This window comes from Fukomys damarensis, unplaced genomic scaffold (genome assembly GCF_012274545.1).
Source record: "Fukomys damarensis isolate Sample0158 unplaced genomic scaffold, DMR_v1.0_HiC HiC_scaffold_3, whole genome shotgun sequence".
In the NCBI taxonomy this organism is placed as follows: Eukaryota; Metazoa; Chordata; class Mammalia; order Rodentia; family Bathyergidae; genus Fukomys; species Fukomys damarensis.
Genome location: NW_022900915.1, coordinates 20,627,608 through 20,648,538, shown reverse-complemented (window position 1 = coordinate 20,648,538; position 20,931 = coordinate 20,627,608). Strand labels below are relative to the sequence as shown.

The following is a 20,931-nucleotide window of genomic DNA, read 5'->3' as shown; positions in this document are numbered from 1 at the left end:
AATTAAAGTAAACAAATTATTATGGTATCTCTAAGAAAAAGATATTTCTACTTTCTCCAGTCAGGATTTTGATCAGCAGGAAATAAGTTAGCCTTTAATGTGTATAGAAAATATTGGTTTTTTTAAAAAAACAGAAAGTAAGGTAAAATGAGATATTGTGCTAAAATTCAGGGAATATTCTGAGTGATTCTATTCATTTATTTCTTTGGTTCCTCTCTAGTGGGAAGCTGAATCATATGATGATGAATTGTATATGTAAATGAACTATATTTTCTATTTATGACAAGTTTTGCTTCCAAATTTTGAACAGTATGCTTCATTTTCTACCTTACATATTATGGTCATTATTAAAATCCCCATTTGCTTTTACAGAAACATTTAAAACTCATCATATTCCAAGAACTATGCTAGGACAAGCAACATATCCTCTCTGTGAGTCTGGAAGGTCATTATTATTGTTATCATTTCTATTATTCACACAAATTATTATTAGTATTCCTATTTAAGTCAGAACTCCTAGGCTAAGAAAAATTTAAGTTACTGTAGTTGACCAAAATCACACAGTCAGTAAAACTGGCAGAGCTGGAATTAGGATGCAAGTTTACATAGTTCCAAAACCATAGTGTCTTTCTATGGCACTGCTGGCTTTGCTAGAGCCGGCATCTGACTACTGAGTGGTGTGTATAAGCAGAAACACAACCACTGCCAGGAAAAGAACAACCCAAAAACAGAAATGGGAACTAGCACTAGTCCTTACATAGGGTCATCAGGTGAAGTACTTATAAAAATTAGCACAGGACTGCTCTGATTCTTTCTCTCTAACAAAATTTAAACACAAATCTTAAGAGAAGAAAACTTATTGTTAACCATTTACAGAACAAATATTGATATAAAAGACAATTATTTTTATTAATCAAATATATTCCTGCAAATACCCAACTCATGATAAGGTAAATTCTACAGTTTAATGTCTAATAAAAATTATCAGAAATACAAGAAAGAGAAAAATATCATTCATAATAAGAAAAAAATCAAAGAAACAAATCCAGAAACAGCAGAGACAATAAAATTAATAGGAAAGATATTAAATGCTTAACATAACTATATTCCAGATGTTTCATAAAGTAGAGAAAAGGAAAGATTGAGCTTCCTAAATAGAAACACGGAAGACATAAAAGCAATTTCAAATCAAACTTTTAGAAATGAAAACAGAAATATCTCAAATTAAAGTTATCCTATAAGGTGTTAAGATTATGTTAGACTCTGCAGAGGGAAATTGATGAACTTATGATATAACAATATAAGCAATCCAAAAGAATCAAACACACAGGAAATATTGAAAAAAATCATAAGGAATCAGGGAACTTTGTGACAATCTAAAGTAGCCAAGCACACATGTAATGGAATTCCTAAAGAAGGGGGAACGGAAAAAAAATTGAAAAAAAAAATGGCTAAACATTTTCCAAATCTGATGAACAATCTAAACCCACAGATTTAATCTCTTAAGACAAAAAAAATCATAATAACTAAACTAATAGTCATCATAACAAAATTGTCTAGAAAATAAAGAAATCTATGAAGCGATGAATAGAACATCTTAAAATCAGCTAGTGTGAAGGATGTTTTATATGACAGCTTGAATACGGTCTCCCAAAGACCCACAGAGTGAAGACTTGGTTACCAGCCTGTGGCAGGACTGGGAGTGAGGAGGCCTTTAAGAAGTAGAGCATGATGGGAATAAGAGAGGTCATGAATATGGGAACCCCAAGCCCTTCCTCTCTCTAGTTGCTTCCCGGCTGTTATGAGGTGAGCACCTTCCTTCAGCACGTGCTCCCACTATGATGATCTGCCTTCGCATAGACCAAAAACGACGAGCTGTCTGACCGTGGGCTGAAACTTCCAAAACTGTAAATCAAACGAAGCCTTTTATGTTTATAAGATGCTTATCTCTGGTATTTTGTTCAAATAATACAAAGCTGACTGACCTCCTTTATGTTCGTTCTTATGTTATGGCAGTAGATTTCTTTTTGGAAATGGTGCAAGCCACTAGCCAGTGAGGCAAGATCTTCAAGATACTGAAAGGAACCTTAAATATAGCTTTGAAAATTAAAGGGGAACAAAAAGTCATACAAAAGTTTAAAATAATTGATTATCAACATACCAACATTATAAAAATACTAAAGAAAGCAAAAGAAAAATGATTATTAACTGGAATTATGAATTTATCAACCAAAGAATGTAGGGTCTAAGAATAGTAACTACATAGTTAAATATATAAGAATTTCCTTTAAAATTCTATTTAGAATGTGATTTACTCTTTAATTGAAATGATAATTACTGTGGAGTTTGTAAATTATGCATAAATAAAATTACATGAGAACAAGACACAGAAACTCAGAAGGAGGAAACAGAAGCACCCTTTTCTAATATATTTATGCTATACATTAAGTGGTATAATATTACTTGATAATGGATTATAATAATCTAAATAAATGAACTTGCTGGCAACTTAACGGAGTCACATTCAAAAAAGATCTGTGGCTAATGATCAAATAAAGCAATAAAATGGAAACTTTAAACATTATTGAATTAATTCCAAAGAAGGCAAAGAAAAGGAAAATGATTTTTTTTTAAAAAAAAAAGCTAATAGTAGAATGGCAGATGTAAACACAACCTTAACAATAACTTTAAATGTAAATGGTCTAAATGTCTCAACTAAAAGACTGTTGCACTGTATTTAAAAATAAGACTTTCAAGAAACTAGCTCTACTTTCCTTCCCTTTACCCTTCCCGCTTTCCCTTCCCCTTTGGACCAGAAAGGAAAGGAATAAATATGAGAAAAAGAAAAAATGGAAACAAAGTCTTTGTAAATATGGAAGGGTGGAGGGGTTGAAGGGAGGGCAGGGGAACAGGGAAAAAAATAAGATCAATTATGTAAAGTTACAAATTTTCAATAATGAATGTCAATATATTGTATACCTAAAATGTACCGATAAATTAATGAATTTTTTAAAAAGAAACTAGCTATAAATATAAGATCTGCATAGGTTAAAAGCTATACAAAGTAGATTTTAAAGCAGAGACTATTTTCAGGGAGAAAATTTAATACAAAACTATAATAAAGTAATTTCATACTGGCATAGATATATCTATAAATTTAATGTAAATATAAACAAGGTATTTTTTCAAATCAATAGGAGAAAATTAATTACTCAAAACTTAATATTCAGATAACCAACTTTTAAAAAAACATATAAATATTGTTTCGTACTTTTTCCTGGAGTAAATTCCAGAAAGAACAAGGATTTAAGTATAAAAATTGAAAGAATGACAATATTAGTATGAACAAAATTGATTTCCCGTAATCCCAGAATAAATAAGCACTTTTTACCTACAATACAAAAGAAGCCAAGAAAAAAAACTCTTCATATCAGAAACCATGAGAGGAATAATCAAAGACAAATCATAAAGCTGTAGATAGTATTTGTAGTTATATGACCAAAGATGGGACAATTTTCCTAATATGTAAATCTCTTTCAAATTAATAAGAAAATTACTACCTTTTAAAACACACATCTAGCAAAGCATTTAAACCTAAGCTCACATAAAAGGAAATACAAACAACTGTTATACATAAAAAAACTAAATATGTTTACTACAAAGTCTAAAGCAACTGCAAAAGCTACTCAACTCAAAATAAAATAAATTAAACAACACTGTAATATAATTTTTCATGTATCAAATTTGCAAAGATCAGTTAGTTTAACAACTTCCTTTATTGACAAGAAACACAGACCTTCATATGTGAATTGTGTGAAACTATTTTACTGGTGTGGTACTTCTTTAAGTAGATAGGGATGATAGACAGACAGACAGACAGACAACACTTATCCATATTCCAAATTAACATAGCACTTAGTCTAGGCATTTTATTTATAGGAATTTAGTTACAGATAATTTACACCCAGGTAAAGGTATTTGATGAATGCAAAAGTTATTTACTGAAGCACTCATTTAAAATGCAAAAAATAAAACAATTTTATAAAAGCAGGAAACTTTAAATTTTGACTTTTCATAAAAATGGAATACTATGAAACAATAAAACAAAAATTTGAATGAACATTTTTTAAAATAATATGGTACAATATCTAAGACATAGCTACTTGAGGAAAGCTCAGACTTGCATAGCAATGTGTGAAAATAGTATACAAATAGATATGTATAAACTTGGGTGGTATGTGTAAACATGTATAGAATAATGCATAAAGGACAGCATTTTAAGTTACATTGCTTTGAATATGTTTGCAAAAAATTATAAATATATGAATTAGATGATAAATGTTAAATCAGACCAGCAGTTACCTTTGAGAATGAATAGTAATAACAAGATTATAGAATGATACTCAGGAGGCTTCAGCTGTATCTGTAACCCTTTTATAGGGTTCCTTTTCATGTAAGTTCAAACTTAGAAAAAGCAATAGTTCTAGAACAAAAAATATATACCCTTTAATTTTGATATACATTCTTTCTCACAACACAAATATATTTCAGCCTTCTATTTTGTGACATAGATGCATATGCTATGGGCTGAACATCCCCGCCCCCGCGCACCCATTTCTATGTTGAACTCTAATTTTCTAATTTTCTAATGTGATTGTGAGGCTTTAGACATTTAATCGGATCCTAAGGGTGGAGTCTTCATGATGGGATCAGTACCCTTATAAGAAGAAACACCAAAAAAAACAAAAAACAAAAAAAAAGAGAAAAAGAACAGGAGTAGGAGGACAAAGAGGAGGAGGAGGATAAGAAACACCAGGGAGAGGATCTTTCTCTCCACCATACGAAGATACAGCAAAAGTACACACATTCCCAGGCCAGGAAGTGAGCCTGCACCAGGAAGGAGTGGAGTTGGTCAGCAACCTCCCAGCATTCAGAATGCGGAGAGATCAATGTCTGTGGTTTATGTTGGACATTCTGTTGCCACAGCCTAACCAGAATAAGATAGATTCTTCGCTTCACTGAAAAATAATAACTCCATGATAGTTGTTACTCCAACCCCTTTGCAAAAGAGACAAAAAGGCCCAGGGCTACTCATTACATAACTACTTGGGAACCTGCTCTCAGGTCTCTTTGATGCAGCCTACTCTCACTGAGACACCTAGTGGTAGACAGTTTTCTCTGAAGATGGAGAACTATTTACTCAGTGTTTTGTATTTTAATTAATGCAATACTCAACTAATCAACTACCCAAATACTTAAGGGTTTCTGTGTATACTAACTCTTTAAATCCTAATCTTTTAAATCCCAGTGGGGCACAAGGAAAACATAGCTTTGTGTGACCATATTGGGTCGTTCAGGACTAAAATGCCCCATCCCATACTGACTATACACTGACACTTTTAAATTGGTAATATCATGATTCTTTTTAAAAATCAACTATTTATAAAGCAAAATATCATATTATCTGAATTTTTGGATTTATTTCACTTCAACTAATAGTTGCTCAATAAATATCAAGTAGATTTGAGTTCATTTAAGTGTAAACAATTGCGCTAGGCCCTACAGAATGCAGGTATAAATGTAACAATATGAATTCAAGTGCCTTGGAATTATTAAGATAATTAAAATACTATTACCCTCCATAAGAAATGCTTTAAAGAAAAGTAGCCACCATAAAATTTCTGATTTTATGACATTTAAAACAAATATACATAAGGGAAGTAATACAATTCCTTGCATTGCAGATGTTTTGGGGGGTTAGTGGAAAAGCAATTATTCTTTATTGAATTCTATTTCAATGAAATCATAAGTAAGCACATCCTTCTAGTAGGAATAATATTTATAATTCAATGCATGTCTTCAAAAAAGAAATAGTGCCTTATATTCTCTGAGATAAAGAATTATTACAGTTCTTTCCTGACTTTTTCAAAGTAATGTATTCATTATACATTTTTCTGAATACGTCATCTTTTTCAATGTATTTTTAGAAAAGCTGTTCTTTAAATAATATTTGAACCTTTAAAATGGGTAGGAACTCATGAGGAAAGACTTGGAAATGTGGGATCATTAATATTCTTAGAAGCCAGCAATTTAGTTCAGTAGAGCCAGGGAGTTAGCTCAGTGGTTTCACTGCCTGCCTCACAAGCACAGGGGTCCTGAGTTCAATCCCCAGTGCCAATATATATATTCTTAGAAGATACTTGATGTGAATTAGGTGTCTATGTTACAAATGTTGATGCACAATGGTTAGAAATCAGAAGAAATGGGGGAAATCAGCTCGATAGAGAATTGCCAGTTTTGAGTCCACAGCACACTCACATACTGTTGATGACCTTTTGAGAGTGAAAAGCTAAATCTATTATAGGACTGAATAATATGACCCTTTCGACCTAGTTCTATAAAATTTTTCTGTGAAAGGCCATATAGTAAATATTTTAGGCTTTATAGACCAGATCGTTTCTCTCCCAAGTGCTTGACTCTCTCTTGGCAGTACGAAAACAACCAGAGACGTGTTTTTAAAATATGCATGTAGAAGTTCCAGCGAGGTTTATGAAAACAGATCAGGAGTTGGCTTACAGGCCGTGGTTCTCTAAACTCCTCTTCCAAATTCCCAGACTCTTTTCTAGGTGATACTCTAAGGATGGGCCTCAGCTCAGACTTTGAGACTCCCATACTCTTTGCTGTCCCTTCCTCCTCTTCCGGACTTCCCACTGACCCCCCTTTCTTTTTTAACTCTTCTTCCCTATGTCAGAAGTCTGGACTTCTCCGGCAGCACTTTCTCAGAAGCCCTGACTGGTTTGATAGGAAAAGTGCATAACTCAATGACTAGCACAAAAATTGGTATTAGAAACATATCATATGTTTATTAGTACGTGTTTGCAGGACCCTATGATTGTACTCATTGTAGGGAGTTGGGACATGTACATAACGCATTTTATTTCTTTTTTTTTCATCGCCTTCCCCTACTCTCCTTCCATCCCTTGGTCACCTTCTAGAAACATATTACACTTGACAGAGGAAATGTTTAGTGTGATTGCTTAATCCAGAGATCATTAAGAGCAACAGTGGGATTCAGCACAGGAACAACAGTTAGCCTCACACACTCCAAAGATGTTTGAGAAAGAAGCCAATGACAGTCACCTGATTCACATAATAGTCACTTTTCTTAAAGCACTTTATACATAAATTGTGAAGTAAGTTACAAAATAACATCCAGTAGGTGTGAGACTTTTTTGCTCGTCCTGGCCAATGTTTTTCATAGGAAGAGATATCATTCGAAAAATACTGAAAAAGAAAGTGAAGAATTTTTTATAAGTCATCTTTCATGGATAGGAACAAGAAAACATTTTTCTAAATGTTAACATAATTATAATAATAATATAATAATGATAATAATTAAATTACATATCCAGAACCACAGTTTCCTGAGAAAGTTATAGATCCCATGAGAAGGTACATGGTAGACACAAAAGATGAGTAGAAGACTATTAGCTGAGGCCTCATCTGATGACAGTTGGTGACTTTTGTAAGTGACAGTGCTAGTCAGAAGTCCATAGGAAACAAGTTATACTCTCTGGGTAATTCGAGGAGAGTTTAATAATTACAGTGGTTATAAGGAGGGAAACCAACAATAATCACATAATTTTTCATTGAAACTGTGTCACTTTAGAGGGTAAAAGAAAGTTTTATTAATAAATTATTGCAGGCCAACACGTGTGATCCAGCCAAAGTACAACTTTTGGAATAGTGCAGTACCCCAGACAGCAATAGTGTAGAACTTTTATCACTCCTAAGCCTAAACGGACAAAGGCAAGGAATGGTTACCAGAACGCGGCATACAGCAAGGTGAAAATATCAAATATCACAGATATTACAGGAACTGTGACCCTCACTAGAAGGTAGCATGCAATCTGTGGTAAGGCAATAGGAGGGAATGGGTGAATTAGAAAGCTCAACTTCATTCCTCTTTCTCCTTGCCATTACCTCTTTCTCACTGACAGAATCTAACCAGAAGCTGGAGGTCAGGACATCCTGCTAAGACGGTCCTTACAGGAAAACTTCCCACGGTACGATGCAGGGTGGTGAAGGGCAAGAGGGAAGAATACAAGGGAAAACAGAAGATATCCAGTATACAACTCTCTTTGCAAAATATCCAAAACTATGACTATCTTTCAGTTCTGGCCACTTCTACAACTTTTTTGGAGCATTCTAAGTAAGCTCAAGTCCTACATTCTTTTTTATTGCAAAAAATTATTTTTATTGGTACCTTTTAGGTATATAATACAGTTACATTCATCACTGGGATCTTGTACCTTTAAACAAGGTATCGTGGTTCTTATTTTTTCCTCATTCCCCTGGCCTTCCTTCACCCCCTCCACACTTCCCTTTTTACAGATGTTTCCATTTTTTTCCTTTTCTTTTACTTTTTCTTTCCCCTTCTTACCCTTCCCCTACCTCTCCCACTTCCCCTGGATAAAGAAGATGTGTTTTTTTTTTCTAAAATGGAGGGCTACTCAGCCATAAAGAATGAGAAACTAGACACATTTATAGCTAAGTGGATGCACATTGAGGACACATTCCTAAGTGAAATTAATAGGACACACGTGTAAATACTGTATAGTTTCTCTGGTTTGATAAACTAAAGTGCAAATAAGGATCAAATTGTATCATGGATATTGTGTAATAGGAAAAAAGTTCGAAAGGTCCTACTTTTTATTGAGTTTATTGGTACAGTTTAGGTATACAGTGCAATTACGTTCATTACTGGGATCTTGTACCTTTACGTGACAGGTCTTGGTTCTCATTTTTTTCTCCTTGTCCCTGCCCTCCGTTCACTCCCTCCTCCCCTCCCCATTTACAAACATTTTATTTCCATTTTTTCATTTTCTCCTATTTTTTTTCTTTCCCTTATTCCCTTTCCCCCACCCTTCCCCCTTTCTCTACAACTTTAGCCCTTTTCTTCCTATTTCACATGGTCAATTATCTCATTAGGATCTTATGTACTGTTTGGTTTTTCACACCAGAGAAACTATTCAGTATTTACAAGTGTGACTTATTTATTTCACTTAGAATATCCTCAATATGTATGCATTTTCCTATAAATGAATCTAATTTCTCATTCTTTATGGCTGAGTAGTATTCCATTTTATAGAAAAATCACATTTTCTTTATCCAGTTTCCAACTGATGGGCAAATGGGCCCTTTCCCAGTTTTAGCTATAACAAACTGTGCCACTATAAACATAGGTGTGCGTATATCACTGTGGTATGATTCTTTTAATTCTTTTGGAAAGATACCCAACAGAGGGATGGCTGGGTCAAATGGAACCTCTAGTCCCAGCTCTTTGAGGTATCTCCATACTGATTTTCATAGTGGTTGCACCAGTCTGCACTCCCACCAACAATGGAGAAGGGTTCCTTTCTCCCAGCAACCCCACCAACATTTGTTATTGTGTGATTTCTTGATAGCAGCCATTCTTTGTGGGGTGAGTTGGAATCTCAGTGTTGTTTTCATCTGCATCTCTCAAATGACCAGTGATGTGGAACATTTTTTTCATATATTTACTTGCTGCTTTTACTTCTTTGTCTGAGAAATGTCTGTTCATTTCAGATGCCCGTTTTTGAATTGGGTCTTTATATTTGGGGGGGCTGATTTTTTGAGTTCTTTATATATTCTAGATAATAGCCCTTTGTCTGAGGAGCAGCTGGTAAAATTTTTTTCAACATTGTAGGTTGTCTCTTAGTTCTGTTGATGGTTTCTTTTGCAGCGCAGAGCTTTTTAATAACATGAGATCCCAGTTGTTGATTCTTTGTGCTAGTTCCCGTGCTACTGAGGATTTGTTCATAAAGAGATCTAGTTTTTCCAACACCATTTATTAAAGAGGCTATCTATCTTTCCTCCAGTGGGGATGGTCAGCTCCTTTGTCAAAGATGAAGTCTCTGAGTACATCTGGAATTGTTTTTGTGTCTTCCAATCTGTTCCACTGATCCTCAGGTCTGTTTCTTTGCCTGTACCTTGCTGTTTTTATCACAGTGGCTTTGTAGTATAGTTTCAAATTGGGAATTGTTATACCCGCTGCCATGTGTCCGTTGCCTAGGATGGCTTTTGCTATTCTAGGTCTCTTATGATTCCAAATGAATTTTTGGATTCTTTTTTCTAGTTCTGTGAAGTATAGTGTTGGGATTTCAATTGGCATTGCATCGAATCTGTATAGGAGTTTTGGTAGTATGGCCATTTTCACTGTGTTGATTCTTCCTACCCGGGAGCAGGGGACATCTTTCCACTTTCTTATATCCTCTCATTTTTCTTTTGATAAACATTCTTTTCATTTATTTCCTAATATATTTCAAAAATACAGCAAAGTAAGCAAGATCTTCTTTTATCTGCTGCTGGATAAGGGGAGGATAAGGGGAACACTATTTCTTTACAGAAGAATGAGTACAAGCACTGGGTTTACATGTGTATAATAATCCTCCTTTATTCTCTAATGCAAACATATCTGCCAAATTTGTCTGCCACAGCCTGATTATGCAGGTACCATCAGTCTTGAAATAAAATAAAATAATAAACTATAATGAAAGGCATGTTTTTCACAGTTGCCACAGGAAACTCCTTCACTTCACTTTCTAGACCACCAGTATACATGCCAAAGGATCTAAGAGGAAATAAGGAGTTTGTTAAATTAAATCAGCAGTTCAGGGCAGTAGCAAACCTGCTGGAGCATCAATGTGTGATGCAATGAACTGACAAAACATACATCTGCTGCCGTCATCGCAAACTGGACAAAGATCATGTCCCTTTATGGAGCTACTATGCCAAAGTATGAGCAACCAAGAGAAACTATCACAAAAGAAATAGCACTCACTTCTACAAAGTGTGGCTTTTCTTTCTGCATGAGTATATGGAAACCAAGAGGCAGGGTGTATGCGCATATATTTTTTTATACAGCATCCTGAAGGGTCTGGATAATGCAATTTACCTCCAGGCCCAAAAGAAGATACTTCTGTTGGAGAAAGTTCACTGTTACACTTCCTAAAATGTTGCCAAGCTAAAGTTGGTGTCGTTGGCTTACCACATAGGGGATCTCGCCCATCTCACCAATAACCTGTCTGCTATCATCTCTGGTTTACAGTCTAGTATTCTGTGATTTAACAGAATACCCCCCAAAAAAAACAAGATTTTTTTTCTTTGAAATTTGGATCCAACTCTTCAAATTCAAACCAAGTTTTGCATGAGAAATAGGCTACTTTAAATATTAAGGACAGTTTAAAGAAGTGGAAGAAAAAAGTAATTTTTATTTTATTTATTTATTTATTTATTTATTATTTTTTTTTTTTTGGTTTTTTGAGAAAGGGTCTCACTATGTAGTTGAGACTGACCTGGAGCTCACTATGTAGCTCAGGCTGGTCTCAAATTCACACCTATCCTCCTACCTCAGCCTCCCAAGTGCTGGGATTACAGGTGTGCACCACCATGCCCAGCTGAAACAAGCAAATTTTAAAAGAGGGAGAAAAATAATAGGGGAATAAAAGAAATAATGGAAATGGTAATTAAAGTAAGAAAAATATTAAGGAAATAAATGAATAATAAATCTTTCTAGTGAGCAGAGGAGAAGAGACACTTACATCCTGAGCATTTTCTGACCCATGTGATGTGTGAGAGTATTGCCTAAGCTTCCTGAGAAATCGGAGTGATAAAATGATCTCATTTCCATTTCCTACCTTTTGAAAGATACACCATCTTTAATCTAACCTAGGGTTTTCCAAACTATGTATACAGATAGTCTTCACACCACCTGTATTTGAATACATGAAAAAAATGTAAAACTGGAATCTCTTCGCCTCACCCGGAATATCCACAAAGGTACCCTGGTCTGGGCATTTGCTCCAGGGAGGCACAAGTGGATTCCAGGTAGACAGCAGCAAAAAAGCTAGAAAAAGAAATCTTTATAGAGAGGTCCTTTCGATAGGAAATGATTTACTTCCAGACAGTGGGGTTGGGAAGAAGAAAGCTCAGGACATATTTAGTGCACATTACCTTCAGGGATTGTTTGACAGAAGCCTAGGAGAATGAAAGCGATAAGGCTGGAAAATGCAGCTGAAGAAAAGATGACTGAAAATCATTAAGCAATTGTGAGTCTACTGAAAGTTTTTAAGCAAAAAAACAGTAACGCCGAATTGATCTAAGAGGTCACATAATTACAGAGAAGGACACAGGGACAAATGTTTAGCAGTGTGCTTAAGGGTAAAGAGGCGCCTTCCGGGGTCCCAGTAGAAGGCACCCTGTCTGCCTCATTTCTACAGGTTCAGTGTCAAGGAGAAACAGAGGCAGGGAGCAGCAAGCAAAAACTCAGCGTGGGCTGCGTTCTGCCATCCCTGCCCCATCAGCAACCGAGCTGCAGCTCTAATGGGGAGAGGGGCTTCTGTCCCCATCAGGCCACCAAAGAGAAAGATAAATGAAGTGAGCAGCAGAAGCAGCATGGTGACCTTTCCTTCGCTCCCTGGAAATGTTCCAGCTCACGGGAAAAAAAAAAAAATACAGAAAGCAAGTGGTTCTCCAGCTCCTGTGTACCTATCCAATGTCCCCGTGCTGAGGAGAATGAATCAGGCTTTGGCATAAACCCATGAAACTCTGAGTAGTGGTTGTTGGGGGGATAAGGGCAGACTGTTGCATTCCAGAGAAGACGACCATTAAAAATGTTAAAAAAACAAACAAACAAATTTTTGCAAGGTTCCAGAAAAGCTTATCTTGAAGTCAGCAGTGAGTCAGAGGCTTTATGTCACTCTTGCTACAATCCTGTATCCCCAATCCTAACACCAGAAAACTGCGTCCAGCTGTGTTGGTACAGCAGTCGGATGCCTTCTGAGAAAGAGAATGTCCCCCTCAGACTCCATCTCCCCGCCTGGAGCCCGTGCTTTCTCTTGCTGCTTCCCGCTCTCGTCCCAGGATCCCCGTGGCCCGTGACATTCGCAGATTCTCTTGGAGCGCCCAACCTGGGACTCTCAGACGATGACGTCTAGGAAGTTCCCACGGCCCGAACGATGCAGGCTCTGACATGCCACTGTGTGCAGGGGGGTGCGCTGGGTGTCAGGAGGCCTGCAGCGGCGGAGCAGGCTGAGCCGTGACCAGGTAGAGCCAAGTGGGGCTCGTCCTAACAGCTCGCTCAGATTCGGCCTTCTGCCCTTTGCAGCCCTGAGCGGGAGCTGCTCCTCCTAGAAGGCTGCTAGATGGGCGCTCTCCCCAATCACTTGGCTGGCCTTTACGCTCTCTTTCTGGATTAACAAGGGTTTGCGAGCACAAATACGAGCCCCATCATCTTGCCCCTTCTCTTGTCCCTAAAACGGGTGCCGGACTCAGGTCCGGGTGACCAAAGCTGTCCAGGCTGCTAGGCGCAAGGCTGAGCTCCTGAAGCGCAGGGAGCAGGGGAAGCTTGCGCGCCTCCAGGAGCGCTGCGCGCTGGACAGCATCTTTCGAGCTCACGGCTGCGGAGACCGCACCGCTGGGGCGTCCTCTCTCTCAGCTGGCCTAGAGAAGGGGCTGGGCGCTGCACTTTGTTGTTTCAAAAGTTCTTGATATTTGTTAGAAATGCGCCTCCGTCCTTAAGGAGCCCCCCATTTACCGGGTACCCACTTTTCCTGAAACGGATGCATTTTTGAGTAAAAGACCCATTAGACCTATTTGCATCAAATTCTCTTTGTCCCCTGCCCTAAGGGTCTGGTCACGAATTTTATGCCGTCAGGCGGAAGCGTGACCCAAACCTGAGGCTGCACTCACCCTCCAAAGCCTTTGGGTTTCTTATTAACCGAGGAAGAGGAAACTGGTCAAAGGAAATAGTCAAAGGTGTTCTGGAGTGACGGAGGTTGGTGACTCTAAATACTATTTGCTGGTTTCAGGAGTGTCCCCTGCAAAGAGAAATATCAGTCATAGAAACTGCCCAGAAGAGAAAATGTGGATATCCATTCATAAAGCATATTCAAGCACACATGTAGGGTTGGAGCAAAGTTAAAAAGAGGAAGGTGAGGGAAATTCCTGATGATTTTACTAGTGTTGGAATTCCATAGATTTAGCTATTTGTATTTTTTTCTTTCACGTCATCAATTCAGAATTCTATAAAGGAAGAGCATGACATCAAAGGAAATCATTGGCCTAGCAGAAAAAAGCCCGTAGGCGTTTAGGTGTTATATATGTGGAGCCAGAAAGCTCTACAGCATCAGGGAGAATCCAACTTCAGGCAACATCATGGGTGAATATGGGCATCATGTGGACTGGGGGGGAAAAGCCAGGACTGGTGCCTGTACAGTGGTCCTCAGGCAGGCCCTTCTGCTCTGGGGCCATTCAGTCTTGGTGGGTGAGCTCAGTGTGGAACGGGGGTGAAACTGGGTTTCCAAGTACATTCCTGATGCCTTGCTATTTGTTCTATCAGATTTTTTCAAGAAGATTTTTGTCTTGCAATTGCTAAGGTTGGTGCTAACTTACAACTTCAGCAACTGTGACTATAAGAAGATAAAAGGCGACTATGAGAACATTATTTTTCATAGCCTGAATGACTATATGAATAAGGTAAGTGAGGAAACATTTTTAAAACAAATATACCTGCATCAAAAGAGAAGACATACATATACACAAACTACAGTTTAATTTTCAAGAAAAGAAAAATAATTTGGAAAAAATTATTTCATCGAGAAATTTTGCAAGTAATAGCCAAATACATTGGCCTGTAAAATAACTATCCAGAAATTAGCATACTATACAGTAGCTGATGAGGTACAGGTATCAATAGGCAGCATGTTACATACAAAGAATACATACCCTCTGATGAAGTGTTGCTCTAATTATGCAGTAAAAAAGAGCAGAGGAGGACTTGAGAAAGAAACAGCAGTCAGAGAAGGAATTCTAGTGAGATAAGCCCCAAGAAGTAAGGAACTCTAAGGCATGAGTCTGTGCTTCATGATGTTTGTGGATGCTATTATGGAAGATGATGCACTTTGAGTTTTTAAATATATTGGAGTAATAATTTCCCTGCGACTCTGAATGTCTGGATAGCATGCAAAGAGTGAATATCCTCAGGGCAGACTCAGACATCCAGAGGGTGGTGTGATTGCTAAGCAGCTGCATTGCGGGCAGGCTTATCTGGTGTCTGCTTGGGTCTGGTCTTGGAGAAAGCTGTCTCTGAGACCAGGACCTCCTGACGTCTTATTTCAAACTCTAGTCAGAACCACCTGAAGGCTTGCATTGCCTTGTGGATGATACGGGAAACAAGTTCCTCGGTGGAAACTACTTTCAGAGCATTTTTAAAACCTGGACGCCAGAAGCTAAGGAATGATTTTTCCCCGTGGACTTAAAATCTTTATCCTTCTTATTCTATTTTGTTTTCTCTTTTCTAGACCAGAAGTACCGACTTCAATCACGTTGCTTGTTACAAGTCTGTGAGTAAGGTGCTCAGCGGGGCTGGCTTTGGAGGGAGAGTGTCTTGAACCCCAGGAGATCCTCGCGCCCAGCTTGAGACTTCTGTTCTAGTTTTGTCCCGATTCAGAGAGGAAGTCTGTGTCCCGTCCGGAGAAATCCCGGGAGTGGCTGTCCCTTCCTCCCCCTATCACACGCCTCCCCTCGGTCGAGGCGAATGGAAGCTGGGACGGGGGACGGAGTCAGAGCCCCGCCTCCGCGGCCCGCCTGGGGCTCCGGTTCTGGGCCGCCGCCTGCCCGGCCCCTTGGGCGCGGCGAGGGAGGGGGGTCCCTTCCACCCCGGCGCGCTCTGCCCACGGCGACGCCCTCCTTCCCTCCGCTCGCGCTGGACATCTTTGTCAAGTCTTCCGCTCCTCCCCCGCCTTCCCTCTGGACGCTTTCACTCAATTCTTTCTCTCTCACCCGCCCCCTTTCTGGCGTTTTCTGCTGTGTTCCTCAATGTCCCTGTGAACAGGCTGATTGCCTCGCCAAAATCGAGCGCCACACCTTCAGCTCCACCACCTGCCCGTCACTCTCCGAGGAACTCTTTGCCTTGAGAACTAATGCTACCCTAGCTCGCTATTGCCCAGGCTACTTCAAAGTTCAGGTAAGCCCAGCGCATAGGACACTGGTTTTTAGTACTTTGAGACTAACCTTGAATTAAACTGGGGCTTTAAGGCAGAAGTTTTTCTGAGATTTTTATTGAAGTTTATTTAATCTTTTGAAGATTAGGTTGCAAGGTTGTTGATTAATGTCACGTTGACACCCAGACCCAACCCATTTCTAGGCTTCTGATTTAGTTTTGGCCGAATTATGATTCTAAAACTTTAGATCAGTGTTTCAAAGTGCCATCATCCCTTATACTAGAATATCCTGGCTGCGAGCCCACATTAGGATGACTGTTCAAGATGCCAGTTCCTAGACACCCATTCCAGACTTGCAAAGTAAAAATAAATAAATAAATAAACAAGTAAAATTCTACATATATGGCTCTTTAACAGATTCTTGTCCATTCTGAAGTTTGGCAGCACTGCTAGGGTTTATCACTTCATAATCGTGTGCTTTCTTAAAATATTACTTTATACTACATGAAATCTCTACCCTATTTTAATTGCTCAAATGGGTGGAACTGTGGTGTCTGTATATAATACATTTGTGCACGTGCAGTTACATGCAATGAATGAATATGTTACTTTAAAGATGGTGACAGTACAGTGGAGAGTTAAGAGAAATAACTAGAGACAGTCATCTTGGTTTTGAATGCCCAGTCTCTAATTTCTCCGAAGACTTTGGACAAATCACTTAGCCTCTGTGTGCCCTGCAAAATAAATATATGAGTAAGTCCCATGTAAGGTATTTTTGAGAATTGAATGAGTCAACATGTGTAAGAGCACTTGAAAAGGTGCCTGCTATATAAACAAGTACTCTATAAGTAACTCAGTTGGCAAGTAAGATAGAAAATGTACCTTCATGATGACAAGCGTAAGAGAAACAAAGATAAGCAGTACAGATAAATATGATTGTTTCTTATTAGTCCAGCAGACCTTAGCAATTTGCCATCTGAGTATCTAGGCATTCAAGGCATCCAATCTTTTTAGGATTTGAGGATTAAACCCAAAGGGGGCAATCAATTTAGGGATTGAAACCATCTGGGTTGCACATCAGGCAGCATAAGAGAAAACGATATGGTTCTATCCCTTTTTTTCAAAGAGACCATGACTAACCTACAGATGGACACAGTAAAATTCACCTATATAAGACAGAGGATAGGTTTGTCGAGTTCAAATGACAGCAGATGGAAAAGGGAGAGTCTAAGAAATTTATTTCATCCTTCCTCTGCCCTTGGCACAAAAGGGGAGTCTGAAACCAGTAAGAATTATGATTTAGCAGATTTTAAACCATAAGGTTATTGATTATTAACCCAAGAAACTCTAACAGTCTAACTACTGCGAGAGTAGGAGGCTCAGTCTATCACCACACAAGAGTATTTCAGGTGAAGGAATACACCAAATTCTCTTCAGAAAAAGCCTTCTGGTGCCTGTGGCACATGAAATTGGGCGTGAGAATAAGGAGCAGGAACACTGTGGTTTTAAATATTAGCCTAGGTTACCTGAATTAAATCTATTAAAGACAAGTAAAATTAGTATTTTTGGGGGGGGAACTTACCTTTTCAGGGAGATCATAAAATCATAAATTATTCATTCACTTAATCCCACAATAAATATCCAGTGTTTCCTTATGTATAAGACACAGTAATCAGCGCTAAGGGAAATGCCCATGAAGCAATCATAAGCACAGTAAGTGAAAGCCAAGTGAAGTGACACATAATCTGAAGCACTAGCAGAGTTTCAAAAAGGATGATCTAAGTGATTACCAGAGACTTTGTGGAGGAGGTGGTGCTTGGCCTTGAACCAGAGTATGTGAAAGGAGAGACACAGGAGGACGTTCCTCTAGAGAATTCACTTACCATCATAAGGTACACAAGCACTTCTAGGACAGACTAAGAGATCAATTTGCATAGAAATGATGAAATCTGCCACTCAACAATTGTTAGAGACAGTAAAAATTTATTTTTAACTATTGATTCTCCTATTCAACAGATAAATAATACCCAGAAAGTGCAGCGAAAAGTCAACCGTAACTGCCTGGAGCAAACTTCACAAATAATTGGATGGTGGCGTTTTTTCAGCCGGCATTTGAAAAAATAAAACTATCTTCATTAGCATCATATTTTACAGCACTAAAATAAATCATTTATTAAGTAGATAAAATGTAGAGATGGCATTCAAGACTATCACTTTTTAGGACTTGAGGATTAAACCCATTGGGGGTTTACAAGACTTTACAGGAATAGTACTTCCCCTGTATTAAAAATAAACTTACATTAAGCAATAATAATTTACAAAAAAAATAAGTTCTTCTGTCATTAAAGAATAACTTGATAGTCTTTTACAATGTCACAGGCAGGCATTTCTTCTACATGCAATGATTCTTCTCCTGTCCTCATAACAAAAAATTACAAAGGAAGAAAACAAAAGCAAAAGAGAGTGCACAAAAATTACAAATATAGCGCAGCAATTTGATAGAAATTTCAAGGAAATTTTGTGAAAGTATTCTGAACCAAGTGTAAAACATTAGCTAATAGTCAAGAGTGATAATGTAAGTCAATCCTGACAAAATACCTTTGTTACAGCTACACTCTGTGTTTATATATATATTTTAAATTTTTATATGATGCATTTTTAATTTATTTTATGAGCACTTTGGAAATTGTACATACTACTTTGTAAGTGGCGCTATATATTTCTTAATAAAATAAATCTCAAACTATTTTCTTATGAATGGTCTTTTGATTTTAGCCAGTAGTAGACACTTTTCCCACAGCCTTTTCTAAGGAATTTCACTTCTCTTCAGTCTTTACCTCCACTCATACCAAGATCCATTGACCACATGCCCATGCATTATGCCTATTGGTCTTGCCCATGGAGAAAATACAGTATTTTGAGATGGGTGGCTAAAAATATTTAGAGAATGGTGAGTGGAATGCATCTTTTTTAAAAAAAAATTCATTGCTAGTCCTTCCCCTCTTTCCCCTGTTGAGCTTTCTTCACACTTAGAAGAAACAAAACAGGCAAAGATGAACAAGGGGTGTTAAATCATGCTTGAAAGTTGCTGCCTGCAAGAGCCACCACACACTCTCTGAACGCTGATGGAAGAGACAATTCTAGCCGTAGAGCTCAGGTTAAAGCAGGGCATGTGGGAATATGATGATCTTTTGTGTGAGTAGTAGCATTCTCCTGACCATTAACCTGAGTATTGGCGATAAGCTACAATACAAGAGGGAACATTTTAATGTCTCTAAGTCCTCCTTATCTGCCAACTTGTCAGAGAATGTTTATTTCATGTATTCAACAAGTATTTAATGAGTACAAACTACAGCCCAAGGCTTCGGCTGAATAGTTGGAATACAAAAGTAAGCAACACACAGCCCTTCTACAGAGAAACTCACAGGACAGCAAGATAGGCTGTTTTCTTTGTTTCAAGAAAAATCAGAACATGCTCACTTTCCAAAAATCTCCCTCTGAGGTCTTGGCTCGTGGCTTTACATCCCATCATGAGGAAAACATTTTTGGGCTTAGAATAGGGCAATATTCTTTAGTTTTTTGTACAAAAGTTAGGGAGAAAGATGACACTTTATGTCTTTTAACTCTACTTTAATAGGGATTCACACACTACAGCTTTTAATAAACTGTGAAAAACTATCATGATAATCTTTCTCAAATCTTTGGCCTGATTTCACAAACAGCAGAGAAGCATGAAGGATTGCCCAGAAAGGAGACCAAAGTCATCCTATTAAAAATAGTTTCTTTATGCCTTGCTATATCTTTATATTTTTGAGTAATTCATATATTTTTATGTATCCATAGGTATAACAAAATAATGATTTAAGCCATTTGTAGTGTCAAAGTTATGTGCATGAAGATACGTTATGTCAATCTAGTAAGGACTTTCACAAATATAAAAAATATCAATTATAGATTTCATTTTTTTGCAAATGTACTGAGGGGTTTTGTAGATGAATACGTGGTCAGTTTTATCACTGTTTCATGTCAATGAAAAGAAAGTTGCAAATTCTGGAATAACTAAAGTTGGATGCACACTTACTGAGATTGCCTTATGAATTATGCTATTTACATAATCTATATTCCTGTTTTTGCCTCACTTAGAGGCCAGGAATTGTGTTAGAGTTGCTTACTGTCATAGTTTTTTTTTTTATTTGTAACCTTAAATTTAGCTTTCTAATTGCTGATGCTATTTTTATTTACAGGAATTCTACTTTTAATGACCTTCCTATTTAATGACTCTGGACTTAACACTGAGATGTGCTGTTTGGACTTATGACCTGTTCCTGACTTACAACTCATCTGTCTTTTTGTACAGTTCTGTACATCTTTTTGATAGAGCCTCTGCATCTTTTTGTATAGTGCACCATGCTTATATAGTATTGTGATTTTTGCTGATTGTACTGTAGAGTGCTATAGTTTTATGTTCTGATATACATTACAATACCACATGTAAAAGTTATATAAAAGCAAAGTCATCAAGTTGGAATTTCCTTTGACTATTTCTTTGTCCTGCATATTGTAATGTATATACTATATACAATTCCTCTCTTAGAGACCAACTCACTCAACAACATAATCGCAGGAATGGAACTCAGTCATTAAACAAGGAGTATCTATAATTCCTTAAAAATAATTAGTGAGATAATTTATTGAGAATTGTACGTTTTACTATTATAATATGTACCCATTCTATATTTCTGGGTCCATTTGTTTTGTATATCTTTTGTATTTAGCTATGATTTTTAACATTCAGTATTTTAGAATACCAATTATAAAGGACTGATTTTGATATCACTTATTTATGCTTAATCACAAAGATAATAGTTTACACATGAGGGTTAGTAATAGCCAACTATCTTTCTTT

At 37.4% G+C, this 20,931-nt stretch overlaps 1 protein-coding gene across 4 annotated transcripts; it reads left to right on the top strand.

The window, feature by feature from the left end:
• The first annotated feature begins 1,839 nt into the window (after positions 1-1,839).
• Positions 1,840-20,457, top strand: Tslp (thymic stromal lymphopoietin). 4 transcript variants are annotated; one of them, XM_010607901.2, is made up of 6 exons: positions 1,840-1,907; positions 8,001-8,066; positions 14,423-14,559; positions 15,384-15,425; positions 15,917-16,048; positions 18,042-18,565. In XM_010607901.2, exons 3-6 carry the CDS (start codon positions 14,551-14,553, stop codon positions 18,147-18,149), a joined length of 291 nt encoding a protein of 96 aa, XP_010606203.1. In that variant the 5' UTR covers positions 1,840-1,907; positions 8,001-8,066; positions 14,423-14,550; the 3' UTR covers positions 18,150-18,565. The 4 variants fall into 4 exon arrangements, with proteins under 4 accessions (XP_010606203.1, XP_010606202.1, XP_033622061.1 ...); XM_010607900.2 differs by having other exon boundaries at positions 15,384-15,434; XM_033766170.1 differs by lacking the exons at positions 1,840-1,907; positions 8,001-8,066; positions 14,423-14,559; positions 15,384-15,425; positions 18,042-18,565 and adding an exon at positions 20,270-20,457 and having other exon boundaries at positions 15,456-16,048.
• The last annotated feature ends 474 nt before the right edge of the window (positions 20,458-20,931 follow it).

Coding starts and splice junctions, on each gene's coding strand:
- Tslp (XM_010607899.2), top strand. CDS start 15,620: ATGGAAGCTGGGACGGGGGACGGAGTCAGAGCCCCGCCTCCGCGGCCC. Junction 16,049..18,041: donor CAGGCTACTTCAAAGTTCAG/GTAAGCCCAGCG, acceptor CCTATTCAACAG/ATAAATAATACCCAGAAAGT.